The sequence below is a fragment of the Solea solea genome, chromosome 17 (assembly GCF_958295425.1).
Source record: "Solea solea chromosome 17, fSolSol10.1, whole genome shotgun sequence".
NCBI classification, from domain to species: domain Eukaryota; kingdom Metazoa; phylum Chordata; class Actinopteri; order Pleuronectiformes; family Soleidae; genus Solea; species Solea solea.
Genome location: NC_081150.1, coordinates 11,491,058 through 11,504,370, shown reverse-complemented (window position 1 = coordinate 11,504,370; position 13,313 = coordinate 11,491,058). Strand labels below are relative to the sequence as shown.

The 13,313-nt window shown below is 39.1% G+C and overlaps 2 protein-coding genes across 2 annotated transcripts; one reads left to right on the top strand and one right to left on the bottom strand.

The window, feature by feature from the left end:
• The first annotated feature begins 3,728 nt into the window (after positions 1-3,728).
• mixl1 (Mix paired-like homeobox) lies at positions 3,729-5,315 on the top strand. The gene is made up of 4 exons (XM_058614057.1): positions 3,729-3,868; positions 4,036-4,256; positions 4,407-4,548; positions 4,662-5,315. The coding sequence occupies exons 1-4, from the start codon at positions 3,772-3,774 to the stop codon at positions 5,240-5,242; spliced, it is 1,041 nt and encodes a 346-aa protein (XP_058470040.1). The 5' UTR covers positions 3,729-3,771; the 3' UTR covers positions 5,243-5,315.
• A 92-nt stretch (positions 5,316-5,407) lies between these two features.
• lin9 (lin-9 DREAM MuvB core complex component) lies at positions 5,408-12,883 on the bottom strand. Its single transcript, XM_058614180.1, has 15 exons — positions 12,769-12,883; positions 10,568-10,600; positions 10,260-10,351; positions 9,953-10,066; positions 9,633-9,763; positions 9,319-9,444; positions 9,037-9,194; positions 8,625-8,758; positions 8,408-8,536; positions 8,008-8,109; positions 7,823-7,903; positions 7,595-7,720; positions 7,307-7,489; positions 7,087-7,184; positions 5,408-6,406 (listed from the first exon to the last, which is right to left on the bottom strand). Exons 1-15 carry the CDS (start codon positions 12,797-12,799, stop codon positions 6,301-6,303), a joined length of 1,644 nt encoding a protein of 547 aa, XP_058470163.1. The 5' UTR covers positions 12,800-12,883; the 3' UTR covers positions 5,408-6,300.
• Between the last annotated feature and the right edge of the window lie 430 nt (positions 12,884-13,313).

Sequence of the window (13,313 nt, the reverse complement as noted above, 5' to 3'; positions counted from 1 at the left end):
ATGCCACAAATAATGTCTTTATCTCTTTTTCTGAGTAATTTTTTTCATGGTTGGTTCTTCGGAATAATTTTTTTCTTGGTTGGTTTTTCGGTTGTTTTTTTTCTGATTTACTGAATAGTTTTTTTCTGAGTTTAGAGCGCATTTGAAACAATTTCTGTTCATCTCCTTGTAAAAAATAAATAACACACTGACTGATAATAGATTTTTAGGAACCATTCCAACATTTAAAAGTAAATAAGATGTTTTAGCAATAAGGATCATCATCAAATAATGGTGACCAAGATGTTTTACAGTTTTCTGGTAGATAAACAACATGATAACCTTAAATCTTTGGCATGTTGATTAAATGTCTTGACACATTTGTGCAAGAATCTTCCATGAGATGTAATTGAATATGAATAATACGAATGCACATTATAGCAGCTGCATCATTAGCAGTATTCATGGCCCTGAGTTCATAGAGGATGTGTGTACACGACAAAAATGATCACACACAATTATAATACTGCATCAGATAACATGCCCATGCCTTTGCAAAAAGCATACAAACAATAAATGCAGCCTCCTGGAAACATCCTTCAAATCATAAAGACTGCGCTCAAAACAAATGCACATAAGACAGTTGACATTTTAACATACCCTTGCAAACTTGTGAGGAGAATTGTCTGTCTGTAGGTTAGATGTATAGTGGTCAGGTCAAACTGTCGGTTAAAGTCTCTTTAAACTCTTACAGGTGTGAATATGCTTTTGTTATACGCAAGTGTTTTTATGTTTGATGATTGAGTGCAGTGTGTTAACTACAAATCGACAGAAAATAATCAGCTTAGAACCGAAAATGTTTACTTTTTCCTCCATCACAACTGAACAGCTTTGTAGCCACATATGAAAAGGCTCAGTGCTGTAATGTAACAAAGTACAAATAAGTTGTTACTGTACTGAAGTACAAAATTCATGTATCTGTACTTTCCTAAATAAATTGTGTACTTTTACTCCACTACATTTCCTCGAACTATATTTTTTACTACCAAATAAAATCAGAAGAAGAAGAGTTGGTAATGGTCTGTATTAATATAGAGCTTTTCTAGTCCTGATGAGCTGCTTTACACTAAAGTTTTGCCATTCACACATCTTTCATTCCTATTCACACACTGCAACATGGGGTTGAGTGTCTTGCTCAAGGACACATATAGACTAGCAGAGCCAGGAATTTAACCCACAACTTCCAGGTTAAAAACAACTCACCCTCACCATGGCTCAATCTTAACTCCTCACTTTTTTTATATACTTTTACTTCTAAAACTTAAGTACATTTTATATCAGAAAATTACTTTTGGTACTTAAGTATAGTAAATGTCATATAATTTAAGACTTTTACTTAAGTAATATTATTTAAAAAAAAGTGAAGTCATTTTCTGGTAAGATACTCATACTCGTAAAGTATCCTTTTAAGGGTCTTAATACAAGACTGAAAAGATTACTACTGTCTATTCCAGGATCTGCTCCCAGCTTTTAGAAAACCTGCCAGTGACCATTACAAAAGATCAGGAACTTCAACAGCCTGGCATTTAGCATAGCAATCTGGTCTGTGCACACAGGCAATACCCAATTAGGGTCCTCAGACAAAGCAACTTGTGAACTGTGAATGCCTTTGACAACACTTTTACATCCCACCTGAACAATGTCACAGAGATCAGTGAGTGCTGCAGTGCGTGTGTGGATGGGAAATGACACAACAATGGCAATATCAAATCATTTTCCCCACACAGATCAACATTTGATGCAACAAGTCTAATAAGACAACCATCCATTGATCCAAAATGCATCCAGTGAAAGCTGCATCCAATAAGTGTGGTAAAGAGTCTGGGCGTCATTCATATTTTATTGCAGTAATCATGTCACACCCAAAGTAATGAAATATGAGCAGCAGAAATGTTTGCGCTATTACTTGAGTATGTACAGTGGGGAGAAAAAAAAAAGTCTAACCACACAATCTAATTGCTGTGTGTTGTTGTGTTGAGGTTCGGGATACAAACCATTTTCGTGGAAAATAGTTGCAAGATAGTTCCCGAGCCAAGAAAGAATTTCTGAGACTGGAAGAAGACAGGGTTATGATTGCTGGAGGAATTATTATTGATTTATTTGAATCATTTTCTCTGAGAATCACGGCATTGAAACACATTCAAACAACAAAGGACGGGATAACTCATAAAAGGGAATGTAGAAGATGAACTTGAAAGAACGCAGAACATGGTTGAGGGCAAATTGTGAAAGTATAAAGTTGGAATATTGTTTTTTTTAATCAATTTTGTGCAAATTTCATTGAGAAACCATGAGTACTAACTGAAGAGCAGTATTTATTAATGATCTGAGGACCCATCTCACCCCCTCCATCACTCCTTTCAGTTACTGCCATCAGGCAGACGCTGTAAAGTCCCACTGGCTCATAAAGACATTTACAAAAAGTATTTTATTCCCTCTGTAATATCCACCCTGAACAAAATCAAACAGCCATCACACATGGCACATGATATTATCTGTCATTTAAACCGTGTTTCCTACTTTACTGTTTTCATTTTGTGAGTGTGAATGTATTGTATTTTATTGTTGCAACTGTGTCAAAGAAACATTTCTGTCACAGACAATGAAGTCTGTTTACCCATCCATCTATCTATATTGAAAAAAAAAACAATAAACAAAATAACATCAAATTGCTTCAAATCGTGTCCAAATATGTGGGAACAAATTAGTCCGTCTGTGATGTTATGTGCCCCCTTCACTTGATCCCCCTCTGAACCACATGAAGGTGAGCCATTCGATAACAAGTGACCACTCACTCCTGAGTACTTTTGAACAGAGGTTTGTGTATTGAGATTTAACTTTGTTGTCACTGCAAAGAGGACAGGAAACATCAGTCCTTATACTGCAGGTCCATGTTGAGGTCTACACCTAATGTATAGCCTCTTCTTAGACACCTAAGCCTTAGTAAATAAAACAACAGTGCAAGAAGACGCCTCACTGTACACATTTAGTCTGTACTTATGAAATAGTAGTTTATATAAGTTACTTTCTTGATGTCCAAATGGACATTTAAATACGTCAAATACAATAATCAGACGAACACATGTGCAACTGGAACATAAACACAACTAAGATATACTAAAATGATCAAGATTAAAGATGGTTTAAACTTTATTAAAAAGGAAAAGCATATGCAGTCCAGTGTGTGTTTTAAGTAAATAATTTAAGGATAAAATACATAAATCGCTCTAAAATCAATCATTTATTATGTCATTTTTTATATATAGAGCACAGTGTTGAGTTTACATAAGGAGTTTTATTTTCATTTGATCCATTCCTATAACGGTCAGGTCACAAACGATGTGGACAAATATAGAGGAAATGGCAGTTTCCGACTGTCCCTCTTTGAAGGCTACAGGTCCATTATTGCTTCATCCATTCCAAAGCGGATAAATGTTTTCTCTGGCGATGTGTATTGAACATGCAGATGCCATTAAAGCCCCTTTAAAGCGACCTGCGGCCGCTCCACGAATCCAGGTGTGATGGCTTTACACCTCCGCCGGGCCGCAGACGTCTGAAGTTGGTGCGCGGCCGCTGCAGTGCCAGCCGCCGCTGATGGCTTCCCCATTCACACATCCACACAGCACCACCTTTGATCGCGGGGGTTTTTAACCTCAGAGAGAGGCACAGGAGTCACTCATTCACTCACTCACTCAGTCAGCGGCTGGACGACACGCGTGGAAAGGGAGAATCATGTCTGCAGTTCACGGGAAAATGCGCGTCGGGGATCTGAATCATTTCCAGATGTATCATGAGGGGCCTCTGCAGATGAACAACATGGTGAACTCAGGTTGGTGGATGAAAGTTTCACTTTGAGCCACTAAGAAGAATATGGCCAAGTTTCGTAGCTTGGCTTCGCTGGATACTTTCCGTTCCTGTGCGTAATTTACGCACAGTTTACGCACAGTTTATCTCTCACACCTTCACTAACTGAACCTAATGTTTGGTATGTTTCAGATTATGGAGCTTCGGATGTGACAAACTTCTTCAGTTCAGCAAACGCTGCACCGAGGGCGGACAAATGCGTGGCCATTCTGACCCACAGGAGAAAGAGGACCAACTTCACCCAGCAGCAAATAGAGGTGCTGGAGAAAGTTTACTCAGACACCAAATACCCTGACATCTACCTGCGAGAGAGACTGGAGGCTCTGACCGGGCTGCCAGAGTCCAGAATTCAGGTACCTAGTGCCTTAATGATTTTGAGAATGAAATGAAAAGAAAGCTTTTCAGTGGAATACATTAAAAACATCAGATGAATGGAATTGTATATACTGATGCAATGTGTTAAACTCTACTAATGTAAATGTTTTTTTACACAAAAACCCCAGGTGTGGTTTCAGAACAGAAGAGCCAAGTCTCGTCGCCAAGTTGGTTCATCAGTGTCCATGAAGGTAACCAATCCACCAGCAGTAGCAGTAGCAGCAGCAGGAGCCTTCAGCCAACTCCAGAGCAGGATGGGCTCAGACAAAGGTCATTATCACTTTTTTCATCCTGTGACTGTTTTCTCACAGATATAATTTAAGATGTTAAACAATCTTGTTTGAAATGAGTTTATTCACTCATCTTTCTGTTATGTATTTCAGTGTACGAAAGCAGTCACACCGCAGAGCCACACAGGTTGGGTGGTTTTGGATTAGAGGAAAATTTCAGACCAAATATGCACCAAAACACAGAGGATCACCACCACCGCACCAGTCTACCCACCAAACCCAGCAGCTTTGAACACAATCCCGTCTCCTACATCTTTGAGAAAGAGGGAACCAGAATGAAGCCTGAGCAAATGCAGCAACACGAGCTGAGCGTCAATGTCCCGTGCTGCAACGTCCATCTGTATCCCACCGAAAAGGAGCATCAGCCAAAGATCGAGGCCAACATGACGGACAACCAGGGTCAACAAGTCCTGGTGGAATATGACAATTTCCCACCCAACAAAACCATTGGACCAGAGATGAAAGTTGTGATCCCTCCCCTTCCATCCCATCACAACTTCAACAGGTCATCACCAAAGGATAACGGATGCCAAATCCAGTATCACCAAGTGAGAGCCACAGGAGACAGGTTCAGTCACTTTTCCCCGATCCACGCCGCTGAGGCCAAGGACTTTACAGACTCTGACTCCGACTGGGAGAATGAGGCTATTGCTGGATTTGGTGGCTTTATGTGATCTATCATAACAGCAGATGTAAAGAAAATATCATGTATTATAATAACCTGTATACTTTTGTTTGTTTGCAGAAAAGAAGACCTGTATTTATTGTAAAATAATAATAAAACTGTCAATTGTAAAAAATAATGACTACATAATAAAAAATGAAATTAAAAGACAACATTCTACTTAGCAATATTATGTTTAATATAAAAAGAAACATTTATATACAATTGCCTTGAGGCACTCAACTTTATACAACTTTACAAAACTGAAAAAGGAGATTCTCGAGGAAAAAACCTTTGACTTAATTTTCAGAGTCACAGGCTTAGTGTGTATGTGTGTGGGGTGAGCAACAACCATGCCAAAATGTGGAAATGCTAAGATCGTCTTACAGAGTAAAAGGCATCAAAACCCCAGAGTTCTCCTTTATAAAAATACCAAAATATCTTTTCAGTGCACACAAAATTACAAAAGTCATTTCTGATTACACAACAGAAACCTATCAATCAGAGATATTGTACAATTATCTACAATAAACATTTTTTATAAAACATTCTTCAGCCTCCCCTATGCTTATAATCAGCAGAGCAATAGAACACAACACCTAACGGGGGGAAACTTTAGAGATAGCAAAATATTGTTTTACAACCATACACGCCTACTCAAAAATAAATAAATATGAACTATAAAAACGGTAAGAATCAACGTTTGGCACATGAAACCAATAAATAATCACGGGGAGTCTGGAGTGGCGGATTTGTGGCAATAGAATAGTAAAAGACTCATTCAGGTTTGTATTCAATTGAGTGCACAAACACCTTTAGACGATAAAATGGCTGGGTTAAAATACTCATGACATCCTCCCATTTGTTCTGCACAGTTTCAGGAACGTGGGCAGAGTCATTTCACCGGGACATCAACAATCATGTAGGTGGACCGAAGCAGCCGTGCAGGCTTTTTTTGTTCACAGGCTGTTGAAAGTTCAGGTCAAAGCACCATCTCGAGAGACAGAATGAATGGACCGCACCTTTGTGTGTACGTGGACCTGTGTTTGGTGAGGACAATGTGGGTACTCAGACTGCATTGGTGTTGTTGGCAGCGAACGCATGCAGATTACCCAGTTGACTAAGGCCACTCTGGATGTGTGCCACATGGATCTCAACATTATTCTGGAAACAACTGTGGGAAAAAAACAGAGGCAATAATGTAAGTGACGATCGATACTTTCATACTTCCCATGTCAGTGTGTGCAGAGGTCTGCACTTAAATTTCATCATCCACCCACAAATCTGTGCACATCTTCAGTTTGATATCACACAGTCCGCATGTGCGGTAGCCATGGAAACTTGCCCATGGTCGTAACTGTGCATCTCAGCACTCAAAGAACACAAGAAAGAGAGTGCTTGACTGACGCAGATTCTTATTTGAGTATGGAAAGCATGGTTTACATATAAATGTGAAAAGGTAACCCAGCTCTAACATGGAACCCTTATCTACTTTCTAATCCTGATGACTGGAAGTGCTTCACAAAACACTTTTACCATTCACCATATCTCATTGCTTTCTATATGCAGAGCTTTTTCCAAACACACCACGATTTGACATCCATGATGGATGGACAGCAGTAGGTGCGATTGTTTACAGCTGATTTTAAAATGCTTTCTGGTTGCCCCTCCTATGATCAGAATTGGCGTCTTCAAAATGTGTCTGATCTTAACATGATCAGGATGTGATCAGATTATGAAGTACGGGGATCGATCCCCTGACCTTCCAGTATGAAGCTGAGCCCCTCTACACACTGATCCACCGCATAGACATATAAACTATGTATATCTGTTACGATGATCATCATCATTTACCTGAGATTGGAGGGATCGATTGATGCCTTAATGTCATTGAGAGAGTCTGTTAGAGATTTGAACTCAAATGAGTTGAGGTCGGTGCCGTCTGCCAGACACTGAAACAAGCCAAGAGAATAGACAAATAATAAATAATTAAAGCATCACAGAGTAAAATAAACTTAAAAAAAAAATTATATACATATGAAGACTAAAACAAATATGCATATCTATCTCCTACCTTGATCTGTAGTAGCAGAGCAGTGAGGCGGGAAATGAGGTGTGTGAGGCTGGGGTTCGTCAAACTCTGCGGTCCTTCCCTTAGGGAGTTGCTCAGCTGCACCATCTGCTGGGCCTCTTCTTCACAACGGCGCCTCAACTCTGTGGGGTGGTCGGCAGGAACCATGCCCTGATCCGGCGCAAGCTGGACACACAAACGCAGTGTTGATTCACATCTTTAGCAAGGCTCTGTTAATTAAACCCTGTTGAACTGGGTAATGTTGGCCGCGAATTGCATCTACTGACGTACCTCACAGCAATACTGCTGAACTTCATGCAGCACCTTGTTGAGATCTTTATTGAGCTGGTCCAGCTCAAGCACTGTGGTAGCGTATCGTTTCTGGAATTCTAGGTCAATAGGCATCAAGTATGACTTCTGACAAAAAGCAGAAAAAAAAGCATTATTTAGGTATAAGGCTCAACAGAAACACTCAACAGATTTCAGGTGAAGAATTTTCTTTTTCTTATATTGTTGTACCAGTTTTTCTGCCTCTGTGTTCATTTCTTTCAAGTGCTTGATGTGCTCTTTCTTGATCATGAGGATCTTGGACAGCCTTGTCTAATCATGTAAAACAAAGAAAGATAAGAAAACATTTAAAAAAAACCAATCTGTTAAATTATATGATGTCATATGATGTCAATTCTAAAATTTTAAGTATTTACCACTTGGACCAGAAACTTGACAGGAAAACCACCCAGAGTTTCTCCCTCACCACCCGAAAGTTTGTTCCTCCATGGTGACTGATTAATGAGAGGGTCATTGTCCTGTTTTTGAAAAATAAACACACACGTAAAGTACAGTAATTCATCATCATAAACAGAGATTTGTAATTGCATCGTTACCATATGATAATCATATCATTTTTGAGATTCAAGATCAAAACAAACATTTGTTCAAATCTTTTCAGTCCTTTAATTCATAAGTTCCCTTAGAGTCTGCCATGCTTCTTCACAGGCCCATACATTGGCCCTATGGCCTTTTGCACATGTATGTTACCTGAAGGCCACCATACATATATTATTGATCTGTAAAGATCTGAGATAAATGTCATATTTATATTACCATAAGGACAGGAGTTGTAGCAGAGGGGTAAATTCCTCTGGGTGGAGTCATGAGGTTTTGCATGTAGCGTGTTGTCCGGTGCTTCTGGGCAAAAGCTGAAATGGGCATCGTCTCATTGGGTTCATTGCTCTGGAAAATACAAACACAAGCAGATGCACATTAATGCTGTACATTATTATTATGAAGTGAAATAAATAAATAACACAGACAATCATACCAGGACTTCATAGTCAGGCACAGTGTGTGTTCCCAGACCAGTGCGGTCAAAGGTGACGCGATAGGTCGCAGCACTGGTGTCCACGGCATCAATCTGTCCTGTGAACAACCCATCGTGGACACCTCGGAGTCGAGCTGTTAAAGAAAATACAGAATTGGTACTAGTGATATATGTATAGGGCACCTCAACCTCAGCCTATCTAAGAACGACACCCAAGGCAATGTAATTAGGTTTATGATTTTATATGATCATTAGTTATTGATTACTAGGTTACGATAAGAGGGATTCAATTTAACTCTTTTCAGTATATACAAAATAAAGTTAAAATTAAAAATCTAACTCGACTGTTTTGCAGGTTGTTTCACTACAATTATAACTATCTATCTAACATTTGAAAGTGATATTTTCTAACCAGTGACTTTGGTTCCTATGATGAGAGGCAGGGGGATTTCATCAGGAAGGTCTTTGCAGTTTGACACGTCAGACAGTTTTCTTTGCTGCAGCAGACGCATCTTTTGCCTTTTCTGCCTCAGCGCTGTTCGCTCTTCAGCAAAAAATGCTGACGAACACCTGGAAATCAAGAAAAGAGTGTTGTAACACTTTTGGAAACAGAGCTGTGAAATGTTAAGTTTCAAAAAACAAAATTATCAGAGTGAAGGGTGCAGGGACAGGAAGTGGAAATATCGCAGCCTACCGTCGAGGTTTTCCCATCAGCCTCCTGATAGTTCCCCACTCAACTCTCGTTAACTTTCTTGTTTTCAGGTTGGGGAAAGACTCCTTGAGACACAGGCAGAATTCGTTGTCACCCTCAAAGAGAGGTCTGGAACAAAACACATAAAATGTATAAATCAATACAAAAGCAGTTCATTAGTTCCTTAGGTTTCTGAAAATCTGGGTATAGCATGCCAACATTGTAAAAATATCTGAGTAAGACCAACCCCTTTCAAATTACATTTATGTGTACCTGTTTAACTGTATCATTTCCTGAAGGTGAAAATGTGACTTTACCTGTCAATATTGGAATAGAACCACTCATAGATGCACCATTTGTGAGCTTTAGGTAGTTTCAGGAGGTTTCTTAGTCTCAGCCCTATTCTCTGGGATGCCTTTTTATCTGGTGTCACCACATTAGAAAACTTCTGTAAAGAAAAACATTGAAAAACTCATTACATATACCAGATAATCACTGGAAGACTATGGCCAGGTCATCTCAAACTAACCAGGTCACCAGATTTTTCAGTGTCATAAGAAGAAGAAAAAAAGAGAAGAAAAACATAAATAATAACCCCTTTCCTCTATTATTCATAATAGTGTTGTATGGGTTGTACCTGTGGTGTGGTGGTGACCCTCTGACTCCTTCGAGGGGATCTAGAGGGGAGACGCTGTTGTGGCAGCTCATCTTCTTCACGAAACAAACGGCTCCTCTTTGAGCTCCGTGTGGGCTAAAAGAACAAATGTAAGAACAAATGTGCACAGTAGTTGATGATAAATAATAATAATAATAGTGAATATCTAAAATAAATGTTTTTTATGTCATTAAAAGACATGAATTTAAAATAAAGGTTAGCATTCACATAAACGTATATAACAGAAGCCATTCTACTGCTTTACTTAAATTAACACAATGTCTCTTACCGTATCCATTGTGAGGGAGGAATGTCGTCCCCTGGTGTTGTGAGCTCTTGGGAAGCTGTTCTTTTCATTCAGAGTGTTGGACAAACTACCCTCTGTGGAGAAATCAACCAAATTGAAATGTAAAGCAATCAATTACATCACAGTAACTTTTATCACATTCATGTACACATAATGTAGACAGAGTGTGGCTTGTCACAGGAAGTCTGCCTTTAGGGTGAGACATATGGGAGTCTAATCCAATCCAGGATGTATGACTCCTGACCAGATCTGAACAGCAAACATAAGGCAAACCTACACACATACAGTACCTTTTAGACTGACGAGTGCCTCTGCTGAGGAGCCTGAGGAGAAGTACATTAATTCCATCAATTTACAGTATCACATCAACAGCATTGGAAGATATACATCAACTCACTTTAGTGTACAGTATTTAGGAATAGCTTTCTAAATCTAGTGTTAGTGTCTAGTTTTGTAAGAAACTGAACCTTCATCAATATTTTAATATCGAACAGTTATGTTGAAACTAAAAGGAGGTGCTCATCTAGCTCAATCGTCTCTTCCCATGATGTAGTCTTGTATGTGTGCAGTATGCTTTTTATATGGGGAGTGGGGACTCATTTTGTAAAATGAGAAACTATGGCAACCCAATTCAAAACATAATATTGTGACAAAAACAACATTGTGCATAATGGCAGAGCTGAAGATGCTTAGATTGTCCTTGTGAGTAACCGGGATGGACATGATTAAGAAATGAGCATCATCGAGGGACAGTTCAGGTTTAACTTTTGGAAATAAATTGAGAGAGGGAAGGTTGAGATGGTCTGGTCACATGCAGACGAGGGATAGTGAATATATTCGACAAAGGCCGTTGGCAGTAGGAAAAGATGTGGTCAGATGATCCACTATTGAGAGTATGCTACCCATAACCATAGAAGCCAGAAGAAGAAAGAAACAAATGTCTGCATAATTCAACATTTTCTGACTAAATTTTTTGAATAGACAACATTCGTCATCATGTCCAAGAGATTGATAGCGAATCAAAAATTAATTTTATGGATGTTATTCAACAAATATATACAAGAACCTTTAAATGCTGGAAAGTAGGGAAGCACAATATTATTGAAACAACATTGAGATTGGCAGATATTGGCTAAAATGTATTATTGGATATGACTAATGACATTAACATAAGGCTAAATAGGCTGCCACCTCCTTGACTCCTATTCTGGCGCCCTATTTTTTATTGTATGTGTATTTGTTTGGCTCAATGAAGTCCATTTATATCTACATCTGCTCTGTACGCTAAAATATGATGTCAACTTCACCAGAAAATACTGAATGACCTCTGCAGTTTGGCGCAGGGAATAAATATATTTATCAGTTATCGGCACAAGCATTCTTGACATATCAGCATATCCAATATCGGCAAGTCCAATATCAGGCATTCCTAATGAAAAGTATTCGGCAAATCTATTGGGAACCCTGAAATTTCTCCCATCTGTGGGACCCAGTCTATGGGCTGCTATGGCTGGTTTGAATGGGATGTACAAACAAAGAAAAACCTCACACCAGCATAATTAATACATGCATTCATTTCAGTTAAGTATTTCTAATAATTAAGTGTGAGTGTTTTACACTAGGTTTATACTGTACACATTTAACAATTCTGAGACTGACTGGGAAACAGAATAAGCTACAGTTGAATGCCTGCAAGTTGGTATAGTAGGTTTCCTTTGACGACTACAGGAAAAGTCTGTAGACTGCTAATGTCTACTTGATTGTCCTTTAGAGAGTGACAGCAGCCAGGTGGATTACACTGAAGCTAGCGCTGTCAGGCCTTCACCACCAGTTTGAGCTGTCATGCACGGATATAACATCAGCTGGCCACATCTGATCAAAGAAACTAGCCAACAAGCTAACGTTGCACTAAGTTATAATTAAGAGCTACTATTCGGCAATATTGCATATGCTCGCATCGGCTAACATCACCATTTTCACCGTTTCATGGTCAAATAACTTGTCTGGTTTATAGGCATGTCAAAATGTAACACAACGCGTTACATAGCTACATTAACCAGCGCTAACTACCGCTGAATACAAGTAAGGTGTCACAAAGGTCTTAAAAACTACACAGAGAAGCAGGTAGCTCGAAGCTAACGTGTGTATGCTGTATACAGAAACCAGGCGGCGGTCCTTTTGTTATTGTTGCGTACGATGTAGGGTTAGCTCGTGGCTAAGCTAACGTGTTTTGTTTACCCGGTAGGGCTACAGTAACTTGCTCAACTCCTACATTAGCCACTGTTAGCCTGTCCTGCTACCTAGCGCTAGCTGACTGAACAGACCGGTGCCTCTTTGCGTCTAAAAAATGTACTGTGCGGACTCCGCATACAATATACGATATTCATTATGTGGACAACGGTAGCACTGTACCATTAAATGTGCACTTTACCACCACGGTACCGATGTCTCTTTACACTAGAAAACTCCTTGAAATTGTGTTGTTACTCACTCTCGTCTAACAGCTGGTCCATCTCCGCCATCTTGAATTAGCCGCGCCGCTTTTTCAAAGACGTTGTCAAAATGCATTCTGGGTCGGGACGCTGTCTGGAGGGCAATTTGACAAATATAACTAAAGCAAATTATCGAATTCGGATACTTTTTCTACTTTATTTATATAAACTACATTCTCCACTCCATATGCGCTCAAATTATTGGTACATAATTTTACGTGAAATGCTTGAAAACCTTTTCAAAGGGAAAGAAACTGCACTCAGAAGGGGAACAAAGCAACAGTACTCCTTAATTTTATACACTTGTTTCCCTGATATATGTGTCTTCATTGCTGAGTTGTTAAAATATTTCCCGCCTAGTGTAAGTTGTTTTTTGCCTATAATAGCAGGAAAACATGCCCAGAGTCAAACAGCATTTTAAATACAATAAATATATGTAAAAGGCATTGCAGTGGAAGAAAACTCAATTAACAAAGACAAGCACATTTCATTTTCATGAAGGAAGACTATTGAGGAAATGACAATAAAAAAACTATATACAGAT